A 16,567-nucleotide genomic window follows, 5' to 3' on the forward strand; every position below is an offset into this window, starting at 1 on the left:
ATTAAAAAAGATTTTTAAGGAATCACCAAACTTCCAACTCATCAAAGTAGTCAATAGACTTGTCCCATGATGTAACATTGGAAGAAACTATATTACGGACCTCATCGGTAAGTGCGGGTGGACCACATGAGATGATAGCAATATTATTTGCAGATGCATTTCTAACATTATAATCAAGCAGCTCACCCATGTTTGGACGTCCATAAAAAATGTTAACACCTCCACTTGATGTAGTTTTTTCAATGTCAGACTCCTTCTCAGAACTTTCTGTAGTCGGTTCTTCTAAATTGGTTAACTCGCTTAAAGTGGTTATTTTATCGGTACCTTGTTCCCTAGTAATATAGATCTCGATTTCCGTGTGTACTTGTGCAAGTAAATTATGATAAACTTGAACAGACTTCAATGTTTGTGCAATCCAAATGAATTTACCCTTGGAAACCTGTGCGGCATTCTCTAATATGGAAGGAACACCTGAACCACCAGCAATGAGTAAAGCTTCATCATATTTTTTCAATTTAGATGCACAGTCACCACCATATGGACCTTCAAGGCACACTTTCCAGTTCATTTTACCGCCATTAGCCACCAGCTGATTCCAAACCCTAAAAGTGATTCCCTTCTTGACACGAATATAAGAGCACAGATTATCTCCTTCAATAACTGTGGTAAATGGATGGTTTTCCCAAAATATCCAACCTGCAAAGTAAACATAAGAATAAGTGCCTGGTTGATGGAACCACCAAGAAGGTTTTGGGACTTTTATTTTCATTAAGTTTTCATCAACAACCGAAATAGTAGCTGTCTTCCAACCAAAACCAAACATACGAATAACTCTTAACAAACGTTCAAAAAACCAAACACAACATGCGGCAATAAGCCATTCCATCCAACCAAGCGTGTTACAGTGGTACCAGCACATAATGAGAAAGGCAATTGCTAAAACAACGTGGAACGTGAGGAAATATTCATAATACCACACTCTGAATGGATGGAACGCTTGGAGTAAGATAACGCCGCATAAAACAGTTGCTGCAACACCACAAGCAAAATAGGTTTGTTTTAAACTTGATACATAGGAACCCTTGGAATATGCTGTGTATGCACAAGAATGAATCAAAGCATCAAGAGCCATCCATGATGCAATCACTTTATGAAAATGTAAGAATGTTGCTGCTGACCAACCAGTAATCCATAATAAGAAGTTGTTTCTACCTGCAAACAAGATCAACAACGGAATCTTACCAAACGCCATAATACCAGTACGGTCACCCAAGAATCTCTGCCAGGTTGTTCTGGCTGGGCCAAACCAGTAGCCTTGATTTTGACGATAGTCAACACAGTAGAATGCCACTTGAAGAGCAAAGATAAATAAATCGGTTACAAATTGGATTCTGTTAGGGAATAGAAGTGAAAAGTATTTCCAGCCATAGGCTTGTGCAAATTTACCATTAGGTAAAACCGTTGGGAAAATGATGTACTTCTGCAAAACCTTGACAAACGGAGAGTTGTTGATTGACTTGGAGATCGCAGTCTTTCTGGAAAAATTATGAATAGCAGATATGACAATCAATAACAAAAAGTAACCACAAATACCAACAGAAAACCAAGTACCAGAATCCAAGTTGAAGTAGTAGTTTTTATAACCGACATAAGTTGGCTCAATTGCAGTGATGTTAGCATTAGTTGGTGCATACAATGGTAATGAAATATTTTTAATATTATCCAGTGGAACGTAGTATTTTGTACCATTCTCGTATTGATCCTTATAGTAAGTCCAAGAATAATGGTAAGAACTATAACGTTTACATGAGGTTGCAGCATACTTGAAAACCGTATCATGGAATTGGTCTCCCTTGTCTTCTGCCAAGCTAAAACAACAGTTCAAAAGGGTAGCAACCGCAGGTGGATAGCCGCACATGGCATCATAATAGGTACTATATTCGGCCAACATTAGAGGGGTGTAGTCGTAAACATAGTCTTCGATACCTTCATAACAAGTCCAGAATTCAGCAGCACCTGAATCTGTACCTATAGTTGTCTTCAAATATAATTCATCGGCCAAAGTCGTGGTTGACAGTGCTAGAACTAGCAATGCACCAATAGCAGACCTCATAATTGATTTAATGTGGAGAAACAGATGAAAATGATATACAAAGAAGGTTTCAACCGTTAGCAAAATAAACTAAAATACATCGGTTAGAAACACGCTACCGTTGGGAAGTTTAAATATGAAATATTAGGAGGTTTCATATTCTTGGAAATGAAACTTTATCCCCGGCAACAATATACCTAGGGCATTCACGACGATCATCAACGACCTACCAGCAGTTGAGAAAAAGCATGAAGGTAGAAGTTGAAATTTCACAAGAGGCTTTTAGTTGACGGAGGTAACGGAGATGTACTAAAAATGGTAAACTCCCAGGATTTTCATTGGCCACGCACAATAATACCGTTTTCTTGCAACTGCTGTAGAGCAACCAGGGGAGGAGGGGGATGGCCCTCCTACATGATGAATGCTTTCGGGTGGAAGCTTATTCACTAGGAGAGAAGTCCAATTATTCAGCTGACAGAAATTGTAAGTGACAGTTGACATTATCCAAGGGTGAAAGTTTAGGGCCGATAATAGATAGCTCACAAAGTTAATATGCACAACAATATTCTCAATTTAGAAGGTGCGTGCATGCAACATTTGCATTTGCTTTCCCTCTTTCTATTCTTGCCATATCTGCTAGTGGACAAAAGAAGGTGTCACAACTTACAAATTTTAATATGAGAGGCTGGCATATTTGCTACCGTGCCTTACGACTAATAGTTATTCGGCAAACCTCGTATAAGGATTATTATATTTACACCATCTAGTTGGAGACTTGCCAACTGTTCAAATTTGATTGACTAATATCATTTCTTGCGTTGTGCACGTGCCGTCTCATGGCTATCAATGTCAAAATCCGCAAATGACACAATGGGGCCATGTCCTCTATTACACCCCACTTAGAATACAATCAAGCCAACTTAAGAAAAATTCCAAAAAAAGGTAAACTTCAAGAATTGCTCGATATTAGTAATGTCCTTGCCAATCCTGTGAAACGGGCCAATAGGCCATGCTGCATTCATGTTGTGAGCAAGTGTGGTAAATATTGCCCAAGCTTCCAGGGTCCCAAATTGGCAAAAAAAAAATGGCGGCAATGCAATGTAACCAAGCACTGTGGCACGTGCAAATCAATTGGCTACGTAGTCACGTGATTGTCATGCGCCTCTCGAGCGTTATTCTTTGGAGTAGTTAAGGGGGGGGGAAGAGAAATAAGCAGGAAAATTTGTGTATCAATGCGAAAAGAAAACGAAAATATGCAGAGATATGTATTTTTTTTTTCTAACATGAAAAATTAAAATTTTTCATTTGATTATCGATCTATATATTAGAGAAGAAGAGAAAAATCTCCTTTGGATTAAAAGGTTTGACCAACACTTTATTCTTGCACCAGGAACTCTAAATACTTTAGGACCAAGTGTTTAAGCTATCAATATGAGAGTCAAGAAGCCAACGTCTAAGCGTATGACCACCCGTTTAAGGGAAGGTATTAAGAAGAAAGCTTCAGCTCAACGTCGTAAGGATAAGAAGGCAGCAAAGAAGGACGTTACCTGGAAGTCTAGACATCCAAAGGATCCTGGCATTCCAGCGTCATTTCCTTACAAGGAGCAGATTATTGCGGAGATTGAGATGAGGAAGCAAGAAAGGGAGGAACAAAAGAGGTTAATGAGAGAACAAAGAAAAGCTGTACAAGCAGGCAGTTTAGAGGATGCGCAAGATGCAATGGAGATTGAAGGTGAATTGGGCGACGACATGGCAGCTTTGATGGAGAGTGCGCAGGCTGCAGCGAGAGAGTATGAAGGTGAAGACGAGCAAGATGATGATGGAGATGCAATGGTTGAAGATGATTACGAGGTTATTGAGCGTGATCTTCCACTAGACGATGAGGAAGTAGATGATGAGAGAGCCAACAAGAGTGAAATTGAAAAGTCTAGAAAACAATTTGATAAGGTGTTCAAGAATGTCGTTGATGATGCAGATGTTATACTATATGTATTGGATGCTCGTGATCCGGAGAATACGAGGTCAAAGAAAATTGAGGAGTCAATTCTACAAAGTCAAGGTAAGAGATTGATTTTGTTGTTGAACAAGGTCGATTTGGTTCCTGATGAGATTGTCAAGAAATGGTTGGATTTCCTTGGAAGTTCTTTCCCAACGATTCCAATCAAGGGATCAAGTGGATCCAATAACGGTAAAACGTTCAACAAGAAACTAACGCAAAATGCGACGGCCAACCAATTGTTATTGGCCTTGAAGGCGTATGCAAGTAAATCTAATTTACATCGTACCATTACAGTTGGTGTGATTGGATATCCTAATGTTGGTAAATCGTCGATAATCAATGCATTGACCAACCAACATTCCGGTAAGGGCAGTAACAAGTCCAAGCAGCCATGTCCTGTTGGAAACCAAGCGGGTGTAACACGTACATTGAGGGAGATCAAGATTGACAACAAGTTGAAGATCATTGACTCTCCTGGTATTGTATTCCCTGAGAATGTCAAAAAGAGCGGCAGTTTAACTACAAGACAAAAGAAGGAGTACGAGGCAAAATTGGCAATTCTGAGTGCCATTCCGGAGAAGCAGATTGAAGATCCAATTAACGCCGTTTCTTATTTGTTAAAGAGGTTATCGACGGACAACTCCATGGCAGAATCGTTCAAGGAGTTCTATAAATTACCTGCATTGGCATCTATTGATTTGAATGATTTCACCAAGAAGGTTCTCATCCATATATCAAGAAGTCAAGGGAGACTAGGCCGTGGTGGTGTGCCTAACCTGCATGCCGCATCGTTGGTTGTATTGAAGGATTGGAGGGACGGCAAGTTTCAAGGCTGGACGTTACCAAAGTCAAGCAGTGCAAAAAGCGGTGATTCTACTGAGGTTGAGACTAAGATTCCCAACGGAGCCAGTGGAGCAAAGCCACCAGCCAAGGTTGAACAGACCACCATTGTCAAGGAGTGGGCACAAGAGTTTGACCTGGATAGTCTATTTGCAGATGTGTTTGGTAAAAATTAGTGTATATATATAATTTAAGTCATTGTTCAGGTTAGCTCAAGTTCTAACTATATTGGTAATTCCCTTTCTAGTTGAACGCTGGTTTTCCCCACTATTGTTCAAGTCCAAAAGTACTTTCCCTTGACTATTGGTGTTGATTTCACCTATGTATTGTATTATGTGATTAAGTGATGCAATTCGGTATACCAGTACAAGCAAGAATTATAAATGGCCATCCACGGCAACAAACTAGAATGGCAATGGAGGTAAACAAGGAGATACAGATATTCTGTAAATTTGTGTGTGTATATACATTATATATATATATATATGTATATGTATACAACATAGATAGATCACTGTGTCTGTATATACAACAGTTTGAACATTGTCAGAGTGTCAAAGAATAATTTTGTTTTTCCGTTTTTTTTCTTTGAGTTCAAGCCAACTTGTCAATGGTTTGCTTTATAGCAGCAGGATTAGCGCCAATGACTTTGCCTACCAACTCGCCCGACTTAAAGAAGAGAAGAGTAGGCATTGAGGTGACTTCTTGGGATTGGGCCACAGAGGGCAATTCGTCGACATCAACCTTGTAGAAGGCAACGTTTGAATACTGTTGGGAGAACTTCTCCAGCATTGGGGCAATCATTTTACAAGGACCACACCAGACGGCAAAGAAGTCAACGACAACCAACTTGTCTGCCTTGATTGCGGTGGAGAATTCTGATTCTGATTTGATGACTTGGACCATTTTTGGAGACGGGGATAAGTTTGAATATGTTTTTGAGCCTTGAGAGTTCAACTGGGTATTCTGATAAGAGAAGTACTTATTAACAACCACAACGGCGAAAACGAGTAAAAGGAATCCCAACATTAATACTGCATTGGTTAAGTTCAGCTAATTTCTACAATTAATGGGCGGGGGGTGGCGACTTTATATGGAAACCCGAAATTCTCACTGTGGACACTTGACGCTTCAAATCTTCCATTACATATTTAAAACCTCACGCTGCATAAGTGAGATTAGATTTTCTGTATTTGTCAGAAATTGGAGTCGAGAGGGAGAAGACATAAAATGGGGGGAAATCGCTCCCCTTTCTTGTGTTTAATAAGCTTCTTTTGTTCTCCTATAGCTTGAATAAATTAAATCTTAAATGGAATTAAACCCGTCGTCGACGCGTCGCTGACACGTGGCCCGCGCACAATATGCGTCAGCGACGCGTCGACGCCGTCGAAGGCGTTTTGTTAATAATGGTATAAATTAATAGGACTCTCTTTTTTCCTCTCAAACTTGCCTCTTTCCGCTTTAGGCATTGCTTTGTCAACCCACGTCGTAATACCCCTGCTATTGCTGTTGTTCTCGCCACCACTTGTACTAATGTTAATACCATAATTTACACCATGGCCAACACTACTAAGGCCATATTACTAAGGCCATATTACTATATCCACTCTTATAACTATACGTACCCTTATTACTACTACTACCGAGCCTATTAATAAAACTAATCGCTCGGCTCTTCTCTATTCTTTAATCTGTAATCTCAAGTGCCAAGCAACAGTGACCCTTCCCCTTGTCTCCCCTTGTCTCCCCTTGTCTCCCCTTGTCTCCAGCTCTCCCAGCATCCACTATCCTTGCCGAAAACACATTTGCTGCTCAAAAGCAACAACCCTCAAAGTACCTCCTTATTACTTGTAATTGTTAGTGCACGCAACAAGTTCGGCTTCTCCTGGAAAAAAAAAAAAGTTTTCTCTCTTTTTGCCCCCCCCCCCCCGTTTTTCGTTTTTTGTTTTTTCTTGTTTTTTTTTTCTCCAGCTTAAGCTGTTCCTCTCATTATGGGTTTTTTTTGTCCTCTCCATTTGCAACTCGAACACCGAAAAAAACTCTAGAAAACACCTATATTTCCGTTTCCATTTCCATTTCCATTTCTACCTTCATTTCGACTTTGTGTTTTACCCCCTATTTAACCTTTACCTGCTCTTACTCACCCCCCACCTTCCTTATTACCTTTCGAGTAATCATTTAACCCCCCCACCACTCTGCTATCCCTTCTCTCATCTCATCCATTGAAAGGTCCTGCTCCTTGTCTTTGCCTTTGTCTAGTCTAGTCGGGCCATGTCCTTTCTATCTTCTTTCCTCTGCTGCTTCGAACCAGATTCATCGTCTCGTCATCAAAATAACCATAGAAGAGAAGGCCAACATATCCAGTACAGAACAATCTCTAACCACTCAAACCAACGCCTCTCCAAAACCCAGTCAAATCTACAAAGAGCTCTCACCCCTTCTCCAACTAATAAATCCCACCCTCCTTCCGGCATTCCCTCCTCTCTGAAAAACTCTTCCTTGGTCGATCCGTACAAGAATACCAAATCGTCTCCTTATAACATGGACTCCCATCAACAGAAAACCATGTATTCTAACATAAACCCCTTATCAAGCGGTAAAACTTTAGCAAAAAACAGCACAAACAACAACAATATAGGCAACGCCATCAATAATACAAAGATTGTCAATGGCAACGCCAAAATGATTGATGCTAACAATACTGCTAAGATGTCAACGCCGCCAGAATACAAAGAACTAGTTGAAGAGATTGCGGACTCGAAAGAATCAACAGAATCTTCGAAAAATGATGATGATGACATTGTTAGGATCCATGATAACCAAACCGCCAGTACTGATGAAATGGAGAAACCTCCTTATAATAGCCATAATGATAGTGGCAATAATACTACCAATAACAACAATAATACCAATACTAATACCAATACCGGTAATTATACTGATCATAACCCCACTTCTGAAATGGCCAATAACATCCATAACCCAATATCCACTTATGATCCAAACAATCCTCTAAACAGCCAAATCAACAATCAAAGTTTCTATGATGATCAGTTTGGTTTGGATTTAACGGAAATCTTACCGGATCAGACTGTATCGAGTACAGGTTGGTTATTAGGTCCTCAACCTGAAAAACTAAAAGGGAAAAAATGCTTGATTCTTGATTTGGACGAAACGTTGGTTCATTCCTCCTTTAAATACGTTAGGCAATGCGATTTTGTTATACCGGTGGATATCGAAAATCAAATTCATAATGTGTATGTTATCAAAAGACCTGGTGTTGACAAGTTTTTAGAAAGAGTTGGTCAATTGTTCGAAGTTGTTGTTTTTACAGCTTCTGTTGCAAGATATGGAGACCCTCTATTAGACATACTAGATCCACATAAAACTATTCATCATCGGTTGTTTAGAGATAGCTGTTACAATTATCAAGGAAACTATATTAAAAACTTATCTCAAATGGGTAGACCTTTAGAAGACCTGATTATAATCGACAATTCTCCAGCCTCTTATGTCTTTCACCCTCATCATGCGGTGCCTATATCCAGTTGGTTCAGTGATTCTCATGACTGCGAATTGACCGACCTATTACCGTTTCTTGAGGATTTGGCGTCCTCGAATGTCGATGATATACGGTTGGTACTAGATATAACCCTCTGACAATAAGAGGGGCAGAAATGAAACCAAAATAAATTGAACCAAGCTGAACCAAATCAACCCGAAAAAGAAAGAGATAAAGAATTTAAGTATGGATGTCACTAAGTTTATAGGGGAAAAAAGAACCATTGACTCTCGGTTGACATACTCATCAGCTAATTACATGTATTGACGACCCATTAATTGGAAACCAGGCTCCAGATTTTAAAACTACATTCAAAAACTCCTTTTCTATCCAATGATTGATTGATATAAGTAAATAAACACGTCGTACATAGAATGCCTCCATGGTTTCCTCCTTCTTGATCGTTAATACTTGTGAGTCTTCTTTTTCCCGTTTACTTCTGTGTATTTATGTATAGTGCGGGCTGGCCCGTATGTCTACTACTGCTATATTATCTAAAATCTTCCCGTTTCAAACGACAATTCATCTCGCATTGTTCAGCTGAACTCAAATACATACCTATATTCAGGTACACTCCGTTTATGTCCAACGTATACCATAAATCTTTTTTTTTCTTTTGTCAAAATTTGTTTTATTTTTTTTTTTTGTTTTTTTTTTTCTCAGATTTCTCATATCGAGTAATTTCTCATTACTTTCAAATAGGGAGAGACATGTATTTCTCGTCGACAGTGGCGGCTGATGGTTCTTGCTATCTATGAATAACATATATAGAGTACACACAGACACACAGGAAATTTGGTCTTACTTGACTCAATCTACGCGAGATATCTCCTATTTACTTTTCATCGAGTGAGCATATTTTCACATCATAACAAACAAGAGAAAGGATATCAACAAACTGCCCCCTCTTTCTTCACAGTTCAACCAAATTTTGAAACCACAATTTTAGATTATTGAAACATTAAACTATTAACTCTACAGATATGACAACCGAAAGTTGGAAAAATCAACTCAACATACCCACCAAAGATTCACGTCCGCAGACAGACGATGTGGTTGGATCCAAAGACGCAACATTCGAAAGTTTCAACCTCAAAAGAGAATTACTCATGGGCTTGTTTGAAGCAGGATTCGAGAAACCTTCCCCAATTCAAGAAGAGGCGATTCCAATTGCATTGATGGGCAGAGACATATTGGCACGTGCTAAAAATGGTACTGGTAAGACAGGTGCCTTTGTAATTCCAACTTTAGAGAAAATAAAACCAAAGGTGGATAAAATCCAGGCTTTAATCTTGGTACCAACTAGAGAATTGGCATTACAGACTGCACATGTTGTCAAAACTTTTTCCAGACATATGGGATTGCAGGTCATGGTTACCACTGGTGGTACTTCATTAAGGGATGATATTGTTAGATTACACGACCCGGTTCACGTCTTGGTAGGATCCCCAGGTAGAGTCCTAGATTTGGCAGCTAGAGGTATCGCTAAATTGGATTCGTGTAACATGTTTGTCATGGACGAAGCAGATAAGATGCTAAGTCCTGAATTCCAAAACATTGTTGAACAAATTCTATTATTCTTACCTTACAAAAACTCTCCAAATGGTAAAATCAAAGACTATCAAACTTTATTATTTAGTGCAACATTTCCAAGAACCGTTGAAGCCTTCATGAAGAAACATTTATACAAACCTTATGAAATCAATCTAATGGACGAACTAACCTTAAAAGGTATAACCCAGTATTACGCATTCGTTGATGAAAAACAAAAGTTGCATTGTCTTAACACTTTATTTTCCAAATTACAGATTAACCAGGCAATTATATTTTGCAACTCTGCTAATAGAGTAGAGTTATTGGCGAAAAAAATCACAGAATTAGACTATTCATGTTATTATTCTCATTCAAGAATGAAACAAGCTGATAGAAATAAGGTCTTTCATGAATTTAGACAGGGAAGAGTTAGAAACTTAGTTTGTACAGATTTACTAACTAGAGGTATAGACATTCAAGCTGTTAATGTTGTCATCAATTTCGATTTCCCTAAAAATGCAGAAACTTATCTTCACAGAATTGGTAGATCTGGTAGATTTGGCCATTATGGTCTAGCAATTAATTTAATCAACTGGAACGATAGATTTAGCTTATATCAAATTGAACAAGAACTAGGTACCGAAATCAAACCAATTCCTGCTAATATCGATGAATCATTATATGTTGTTCAGGAACCAAGTACAGTTCCAAGGCCTTTTAAAGCAAATGTCAGGCATCAACAAGATCAACAAGAACAGCCAGATCAGTAAGTGATCCTTGCTATATTTGACCATGACTAGTTGATAAATGGATTCTTCCTTTTATACTATTACACACTTTTTCTTTTTTTTTTATGTTTCAATTGTTTAAACACTCTTTTATGAGAGGTGGTTTTTTTTACACATATACAAATGGCGTCTAATTGATGTAACCTTTTTTTTATACCTTTTGTTTATAGAATTGAGAATAGAATAGAAAGAAAGAAGAAGTAAAAAAATACGCTATGATGCTGGAAGTCCCATTGAACAAATAAATGAAAGAATCTTCTCTTTTCAATTCTTCGGGGATAATGATAAAGGTACACTAGCTATCATACCACTCTTACTCGTGCAACGTCTAACTTCTTCTTCAACGATTTACAACCGGATATCCTCCTTGTTACAGTAAAGCAGAACACATTAATATCATACGTTAGCGCTAAAGAACAATTGCATGTAATTTGAGGGGAATTGTATATATCATTTATATTGTGAATACTGTAACCTTATTTGGAGCCAGTGACTAGATGGACAGCATGATTAACAAAACTTTCCATTTATTTAGGCATGTATAGAATTATTATGCTTAAGTTTTTTATAGAGCTACTAACTTCCTAGTTGGGAAGTCACGTGAGTAGTCCTGGTAATCTGTAGCTTAAATTATGTTGAACACTGGGGTCTTTTGTGAATGTTTTTAACTCACCAACTCTTAAAATCTCTCCTCCTAAAGGGAGATAAACATAAACTAATATAGAAGAAAAACCATTTAGTTGAAAAGTGGACTGTTATAGTCGTCGAATTACCTAGGATAGATAACCTACAACATACTGAAATAAATCCAGAAAGATAATTCTGAAAAAATTCAGAGGTTATTAGTGCTTAGCATCGAGTATAAGCATTTGCTGACTTTTGGTGTTTGCTTAAAAAGTCATTAATAAAGCTTCTAAGTTGGTGGAATACGCTTTTTGACAATATGCATTTTGCTGCTTGTATTTTTTGAAACATTAGGCCAGGATGAAGTATTAATTGACTGCATGTTGTACTATTTAAATCATCGATTAAAAAACAGTAAACTCCTTGTGATACATTTTCTTAAAGTAGAAAATTTGAAAAAAAAACTAATAAAAAATTTTCAAAGTTATTTCAACAACCCCTAGAGGGTCTTTAATTATTAATTTTTTCAGTCTAAAAAATCATATAAGTTTACGTAAAAGGAAGAGGTTTTTGAGATATATTTTTGCCAGATATTTATTTTTCAAGCAATGCCCGTGTAGCGTAATGGTTAACGCGTTTGACTTCTAATCAAAAGATTCTGGGTTCGACTCCCAGCATGGGTGCTGGCATTAGCTTATATTTTTTTAAATTTTCGAGGTTTTTTTGCATTATTTAAAACCTAAGAATGACTTAAAAGAAACTAAATATTAAAGAGACATATAGTAAGATATTTAGAATATGAGCTATGATATAAGAAATTTGGAATGGGAAGCCAGGAAGTTATATTTTTTGATACCGTCAGTTAGGAGAAAATGCAACTAATTCTTCTTGCCCTTCTTTTTTTGAGCAGATTTTACAATAACCATCCCAATGAAGGTAGTCACTAGAGTAACACCTAAAATCAAAGCAATAACAGGCAATGCAATGGCGTAGTATCTAGGCAAAAAAAAGTTTTGGAGAATGTTATCTTCGGCAAGGAACGGAGTTATGAATGTCCAGATAGTGTAATATGCAAATATGAAAGTTGCCAATAACAACATTATCAATCCCACTTGTTGATCTTTCTATTTTGAAACAAATTGAGAATAGTGGTAACTAGTTAGTATATATTGCACACATTAGGCAGTAATTGTTATCATCTCTACAAACCATTGTACTTTTAATTGTTTAGAGCTTGTGTCCTAAGGAGCACAACGAAATGTTTAGTGACGTGGTTCTAATTACAATCCACGAGTTTCTTAATTCTTAACACGTCGCTGCATAGCGAGACAGGATTTGAGGGGAGAAAAAAAAAAACAAAAAAGAGAAGGATTATTAAACTGAAAGAGTAAGTTCCATACACGGTTGTGCTACTACACAATCAATTTTGTTGATGGGAATTTCCTACCGTGAAATACCGTTGACATCAGAACAGCCGTTGAAGTTGACGGGACTTTTCTGGTTCTCTTCAACTTAAGATTTTGATCGAATGGTGCTAAATTCTAAACATCGAAATTTGTTCTCGCTTAAGTTACCCGAATTGGTATGTCTGGTATTGATAAGGAGTAGCTACAGCATTTCAAGTTTACGTATTGTGTTCTCCATTATTGATAACAGTCCTCAAAGATAAGTTTTTAGCTTCCCCACGACAACAATACCCCAAACAGGTAACAGGTTTGTGCGTGTATGAATATGTGGGAATGGGAATGGATTTCCGACAAATGAATGATTCTTTGGATCTGAGAGGAGAGATAAGCTTCCAGTTTAGTACAGCTATAAAAGATACCTTAACTCTTTTGCTGCGAGCACCAATGATGTGATCAACTGACTTATTCAAAAAGTCTCTCTTTCTATTTTCTCTAGATTAGCAGAACTCAGCAATGGATACAAAAATGGCTGAAAATCTAGAACCCTTAAAGACCAGGGCCACTATTTTGGAAGAAGTCGAAAACGATTGGGTTCCCGGTACCGTTTACTTAGTGGATATTCAACATAACCTATCGGTTCAACATAATGGGAAGTCGGATATAGTTTTAATCCCACAGCCATCGGATGACCCCAACGACCCATTAAAATGGTCCAAATGGAAAAAGGAGTTTCAGTTTTTCATTCTTTTTTATTGGTCTTTCTTAACAGCAGTTGCAACTAACTGGAATGGACCTGTTTGGTCTATTTGGGTTGACATATTTAAGACTTCATACACCACACTAAACGCCACTTCTGCAATGTGTTGGTTGGGACTCGGTGTAGGTTGTTTGTTTCTACAACCAACGGCTATGTCACTTGGTAGAAGGTTTGTTTATTTGTTTGCAACGATTCTACAAACAGTAGGTAACATCATTGGTGGAGTAAGTAAAAATATCGGTGAGTTGTATGGAGTCAACATTCTCACTGGCTTTGCGGGTGCACCATGTGACTCATTGGTGCAGATATCAACAACAGATATTTTTTTTCAACATGAAAGAGCAACGAGAATATCATTATTAACGTTTGCCCTTTATTCAGGTTCGTATCTTGGTCCATTTGTTGCTGGTTATATTGTTGACAATGAAACGTTAGGTTGGAGATGGTGCTATTGGTTTTTGGTTATCTTTTTTGGAAGTTTATTCGGTATCCAGTTATTTTTCATGGAAGATTCCACATTTGTTGGACAGAGAAAAAATTACACACAAGAGGGTAAAGAGATCTTAACAGAAGTCTTAAGCAAAGAAGAAAATATCATTGACGATATATCCAATGAAAAGGACAATGTTATTCTAGATATCAGAGAAACAGATAAGAACAGTATGTTACCCCAGAAAAGAACATACTTTGAGAAACTCAAACCAATGGAAACCAGATACAACGATAAGAGACCATGGTACAAAATTTTCCTTCGTCCAACATGTGTATTGCTTTTACCGGCAGTTACGTGGGGTGGGTTTTCATATGGGGTCTCAGTGATGTGGTTATCTTTGATTGCTACAACGCAGTCAGAATTCTTCTCAGTGGAGCCGTACAATATGAGTCCAGCTGCCGTCGGTAACACCAACCTTGCATCATTAATTGGTAGTTTTTTAGGCATGATTTGGGGTGGTCCATTATCCGATCGGTTTGTTGCTTGGAAGGCCAGGAGAAACAATGGTATTCTTGAGCCTGAATTTAGATTATGGTTCATGGTTGTTCCGGCACTAGTCACAGCAGGGGGTCTTCTACTTTACGGGATTGGCATGAACAACGGCATTAACTGGGTAGGACCAGCTGGCTTTGGTATGGGGTTTTTAGGTTTTGGTATTGGGTCTAGCGGGGCAATCATTCTCACGTATGCTTTGGATTCTTATCCACAGTTTCAGAGTGAGAGCATGGTGATGATGTTATTTATCAGAAACATGATTGGTATGGGATTTACATTTGCAATCCAGCCATGGCTGGACACAGATGGTACAGTTACAACGACGTGGCTAATGTTCATGTTGTCTGTGATTTTCAATTTCTCCTGTTTGATTTTCATCAAATGGGGGAAAAAATGGAGAATCATGACAAAGAACTACTATTTGAAATGCTCTGATCCTGATTTCTTCTTTTGATCAAGTTAAGTTATGCTTTGTTTTCTTTCTCTTTTCTAAATTCTGGATTTGTTTCAGATTATTACTATCTAAAGTGTAGCATCTTTGTATGATAAGGACAAAAAAAAAGGGGTAATCTTGCAGACCGAGCTCAACAGAATACATCGTGACTACTAGTTTGGGAGGATTCGGGCTAGGATATAAAGTAAACCTTCTCGTGATTGGTGATTGTGTTGGGAATTGCCTACATAGAAGAAATAGAACTCACAACCTTTTTTCATTTGGAGTATAAATTTCAGCCAATCAGGGCAAAAGAAATAAGCAAATTGTCTGATAAAAGTCAACAGATCTCTGATGCTTTTATCAGTCGACATATTTATGGGATAACTGGATCACCAGCAACTGGTATTAGAGCATGTACAGCAAGAACGAGAAGTACAGAGGTACATGCAGAGACAATGTTTCAATTTAGTAGCAATAAATTTTAAGTCCGGTTCCCGGCTCCGGACACTGAGTAACCGTTAGGATAAGTGCGCAGGTAACTTCAACATAGGGGGAAGGGGTTGAGGAAGATATATTGAAGCCTGTAAATTCCGGGAATTTCCAGAAAGCCCTTGAGTTACAATCTTCCACTCTATAGGTGTTGATGACGATAGTGATACGTGTAATAAACCACAAAAGTAAACGGCTGTTTGCGTGAGGAAAAGTCTGGAAGTTCTTCGGTCATTGTGATTACCAAAATTTGTAAGGAAAGGTCCTCGTGAGAAAATATTATTTAGCTGTGATTTAACTCGTCCATGTCCACCTCCTCTTTTTTCTTCATAGCAATTGCCCTTCTTCCCATTACATTCGGAACTAACCCCGTAACACCATGTTTTCTGCATTAAGAACGTCCGCTGTCAGAGTCAACACCTCTTTCATTAGAAACTCCATTAGAACCAAGGTTTCTCTTCCAGAATTGAAGTATAAATTTACCGAGTTAGAACCATTCATTTCTGCTGATTTGAACACTTTGCACTACACTAAGCACCATCAAACCTACGTCAATGGTATCAACCAAGCCTTAGAACAACATGCACAAGCAGAAGCTGCTGGTGATTTGAAGAAATGCGTTGAATTACAACAAAACATCAAGTTCCACGGCGGTGGTTACCAAAACCATTGTTTATACTGGGAATCTTTAGCACCACAATCCAATGGCGGTGGTAAGTTGCCATCTGAAGATAGCGGCCTATACAAGGCAGTCACCACACAATATGGTTCTTTTGAAAACTTAATCAAGAAGGCTAATGCAGCTTTAGCTGGTGTCCAAGGTTCTGGCTGGGTTTTCATTGCCAAGAACACCGACAATGGCGCAATTGAGATTGTCCAAAGGTACAACCACGAAACTTGTTCTGGCAACTTGAAACCGCTACTTGCTCTTGATGCCTGGGAACACGCTTATTACTTACAGTACAAGAACGTCAAGGCTGAATTTTTCTCTGCTATCTGGAATGTTGCTAACTGGGCTGAAGCTTCCAGAAAATACGATCAAGCATGATTGTC

At 38.2% G+C, this 16,567-nt stretch overlaps 8 protein-coding genes and 1 non-coding gene across 9 annotated transcripts; 6 read left to right on the plus strand and 3 right to left on the minus strand.

The window, feature by feature from the left end:
* Positions 1-22: 22 nt before the first annotated feature.
* C5L36_0C02790 (uncharacterized protein) lies at positions 23-2,113 on the minus strand (the record flags this gene model as incomplete). The annotated part of the gene is made up of 1 exon (XM_029465955.1): positions 23-2,113. The coding sequence occupies one exon, from the start codon at positions 2,111-2,113 to the stop codon at positions 23-25; it is 2,091 nt and encodes a 696-aa protein (XP_029321815.1).
* A 1,410-nt stretch (positions 2,114-3,523) lies between these two features.
* Positions 3,524-5,107, plus strand: C5L36_0C02800 (uncharacterized protein; the record flags this gene model as incomplete). The annotated part of the gene is made up of 1 exon (XM_029465956.1): positions 3,524-5,107. The coding sequence occupies one exon, from the start codon at positions 3,524-3,526 to the stop codon at positions 5,105-5,107; it is 1,584 nt and encodes a 527-aa protein (XP_029321816.1).
* A 418-nt stretch (positions 5,108-5,525) lies between these two features.
* C5L36_0C02810 (uncharacterized protein) lies at positions 5,526-5,960 on the minus strand (the record flags this gene model as incomplete). The annotated part of the gene is made up of 1 exon (XM_029465957.1): positions 5,526-5,960. The coding sequence occupies one exon, from the start codon at positions 5,958-5,960 to the stop codon at positions 5,526-5,528; it is 435 nt and encodes a 144-aa protein (XP_029321817.1).
* Positions 5,961-7,202: 1,242 nt separating this feature from the next.
* On the plus strand, positions 7,203-8,591 carry C5L36_0C02820 (uncharacterized protein; the record flags this gene model as incomplete). Its single annotated transcript, XM_029465958.1, has 1 exon — positions 7,203-8,591. One exon carries the CDS (start codon positions 7,203-7,205, stop codon positions 8,589-8,591), a length of 1,389 nt encoding a protein of 462 aa, XP_029321818.1.
* An 885-nt stretch (positions 8,592-9,476) lies between these two features.
* Positions 9,477-10,796, plus strand: C5L36_0C02830 (uncharacterized protein; the record flags this gene model as incomplete). Its single annotated transcript, XM_029465959.1, has 1 exon — positions 9,477-10,796. One exon carries the CDS (start codon positions 9,477-9,479, stop codon positions 10,794-10,796), a length of 1,320 nt encoding a protein of 439 aa, XP_029321819.1.
* A 1,252-nt stretch (positions 10,797-12,048) lies between these two features.
* On the plus strand, positions 12,049-12,121 carry C5L36_0Ctrna7R. The gene has a single exon. It is a non-coding gene; the product is annotated as a tRNA-Arg (tRNA).
* A 195-nt stretch (positions 12,122-12,316) lies between these two features.
* On the minus strand, positions 12,317-12,538 carry C5L36_0C02840 (uncharacterized protein; the record flags this gene model as incomplete). The annotated part of the gene is made up of 1 exon (XM_029465960.1): positions 12,317-12,538. The coding sequence occupies one exon, from the start codon at positions 12,536-12,538 to the stop codon at positions 12,317-12,319; it is 222 nt and encodes a 73-aa protein (XP_029321820.1).
* An 819-nt stretch (positions 12,539-13,357) lies between these two features.
* On the plus strand, positions 13,358-15,043 carry C5L36_0C02850 (uncharacterized protein; the record flags this gene model as incomplete). The annotated part of the gene is made up of 1 exon (XM_029465961.1): positions 13,358-15,043. One exon carries the CDS (start codon positions 13,358-13,360, stop codon positions 15,041-15,043), a length of 1,686 nt encoding a protein of 561 aa, XP_029321821.1.
* An 850-nt stretch (positions 15,044-15,893) lies between these two features.
* On the plus strand, positions 15,894-16,562 carry C5L36_0C02860 (uncharacterized protein; the record flags this gene model as incomplete). Its single annotated transcript, XM_029465962.1, has 1 exon — positions 15,894-16,562. The coding sequence occupies one exon, from the start codon at positions 15,894-15,896 to the stop codon at positions 16,560-16,562; it is 669 nt and encodes a 222-aa protein (XP_029321822.1).
* Between the last annotated feature and the right edge of the window lie 5 nt (positions 16,563-16,567).

This window comes from Pichia kudriavzevii, chromosome 3 (assembly GCF_003054445.1).
Source record: "Pichia kudriavzevii chromosome 3, complete sequence".
Lineage (NCBI taxonomy): Eukaryota > Fungi > Ascomycota > Pichiomycetes > Pichiales > Pichiaceae > Pichia > Pichia kudriavzevii.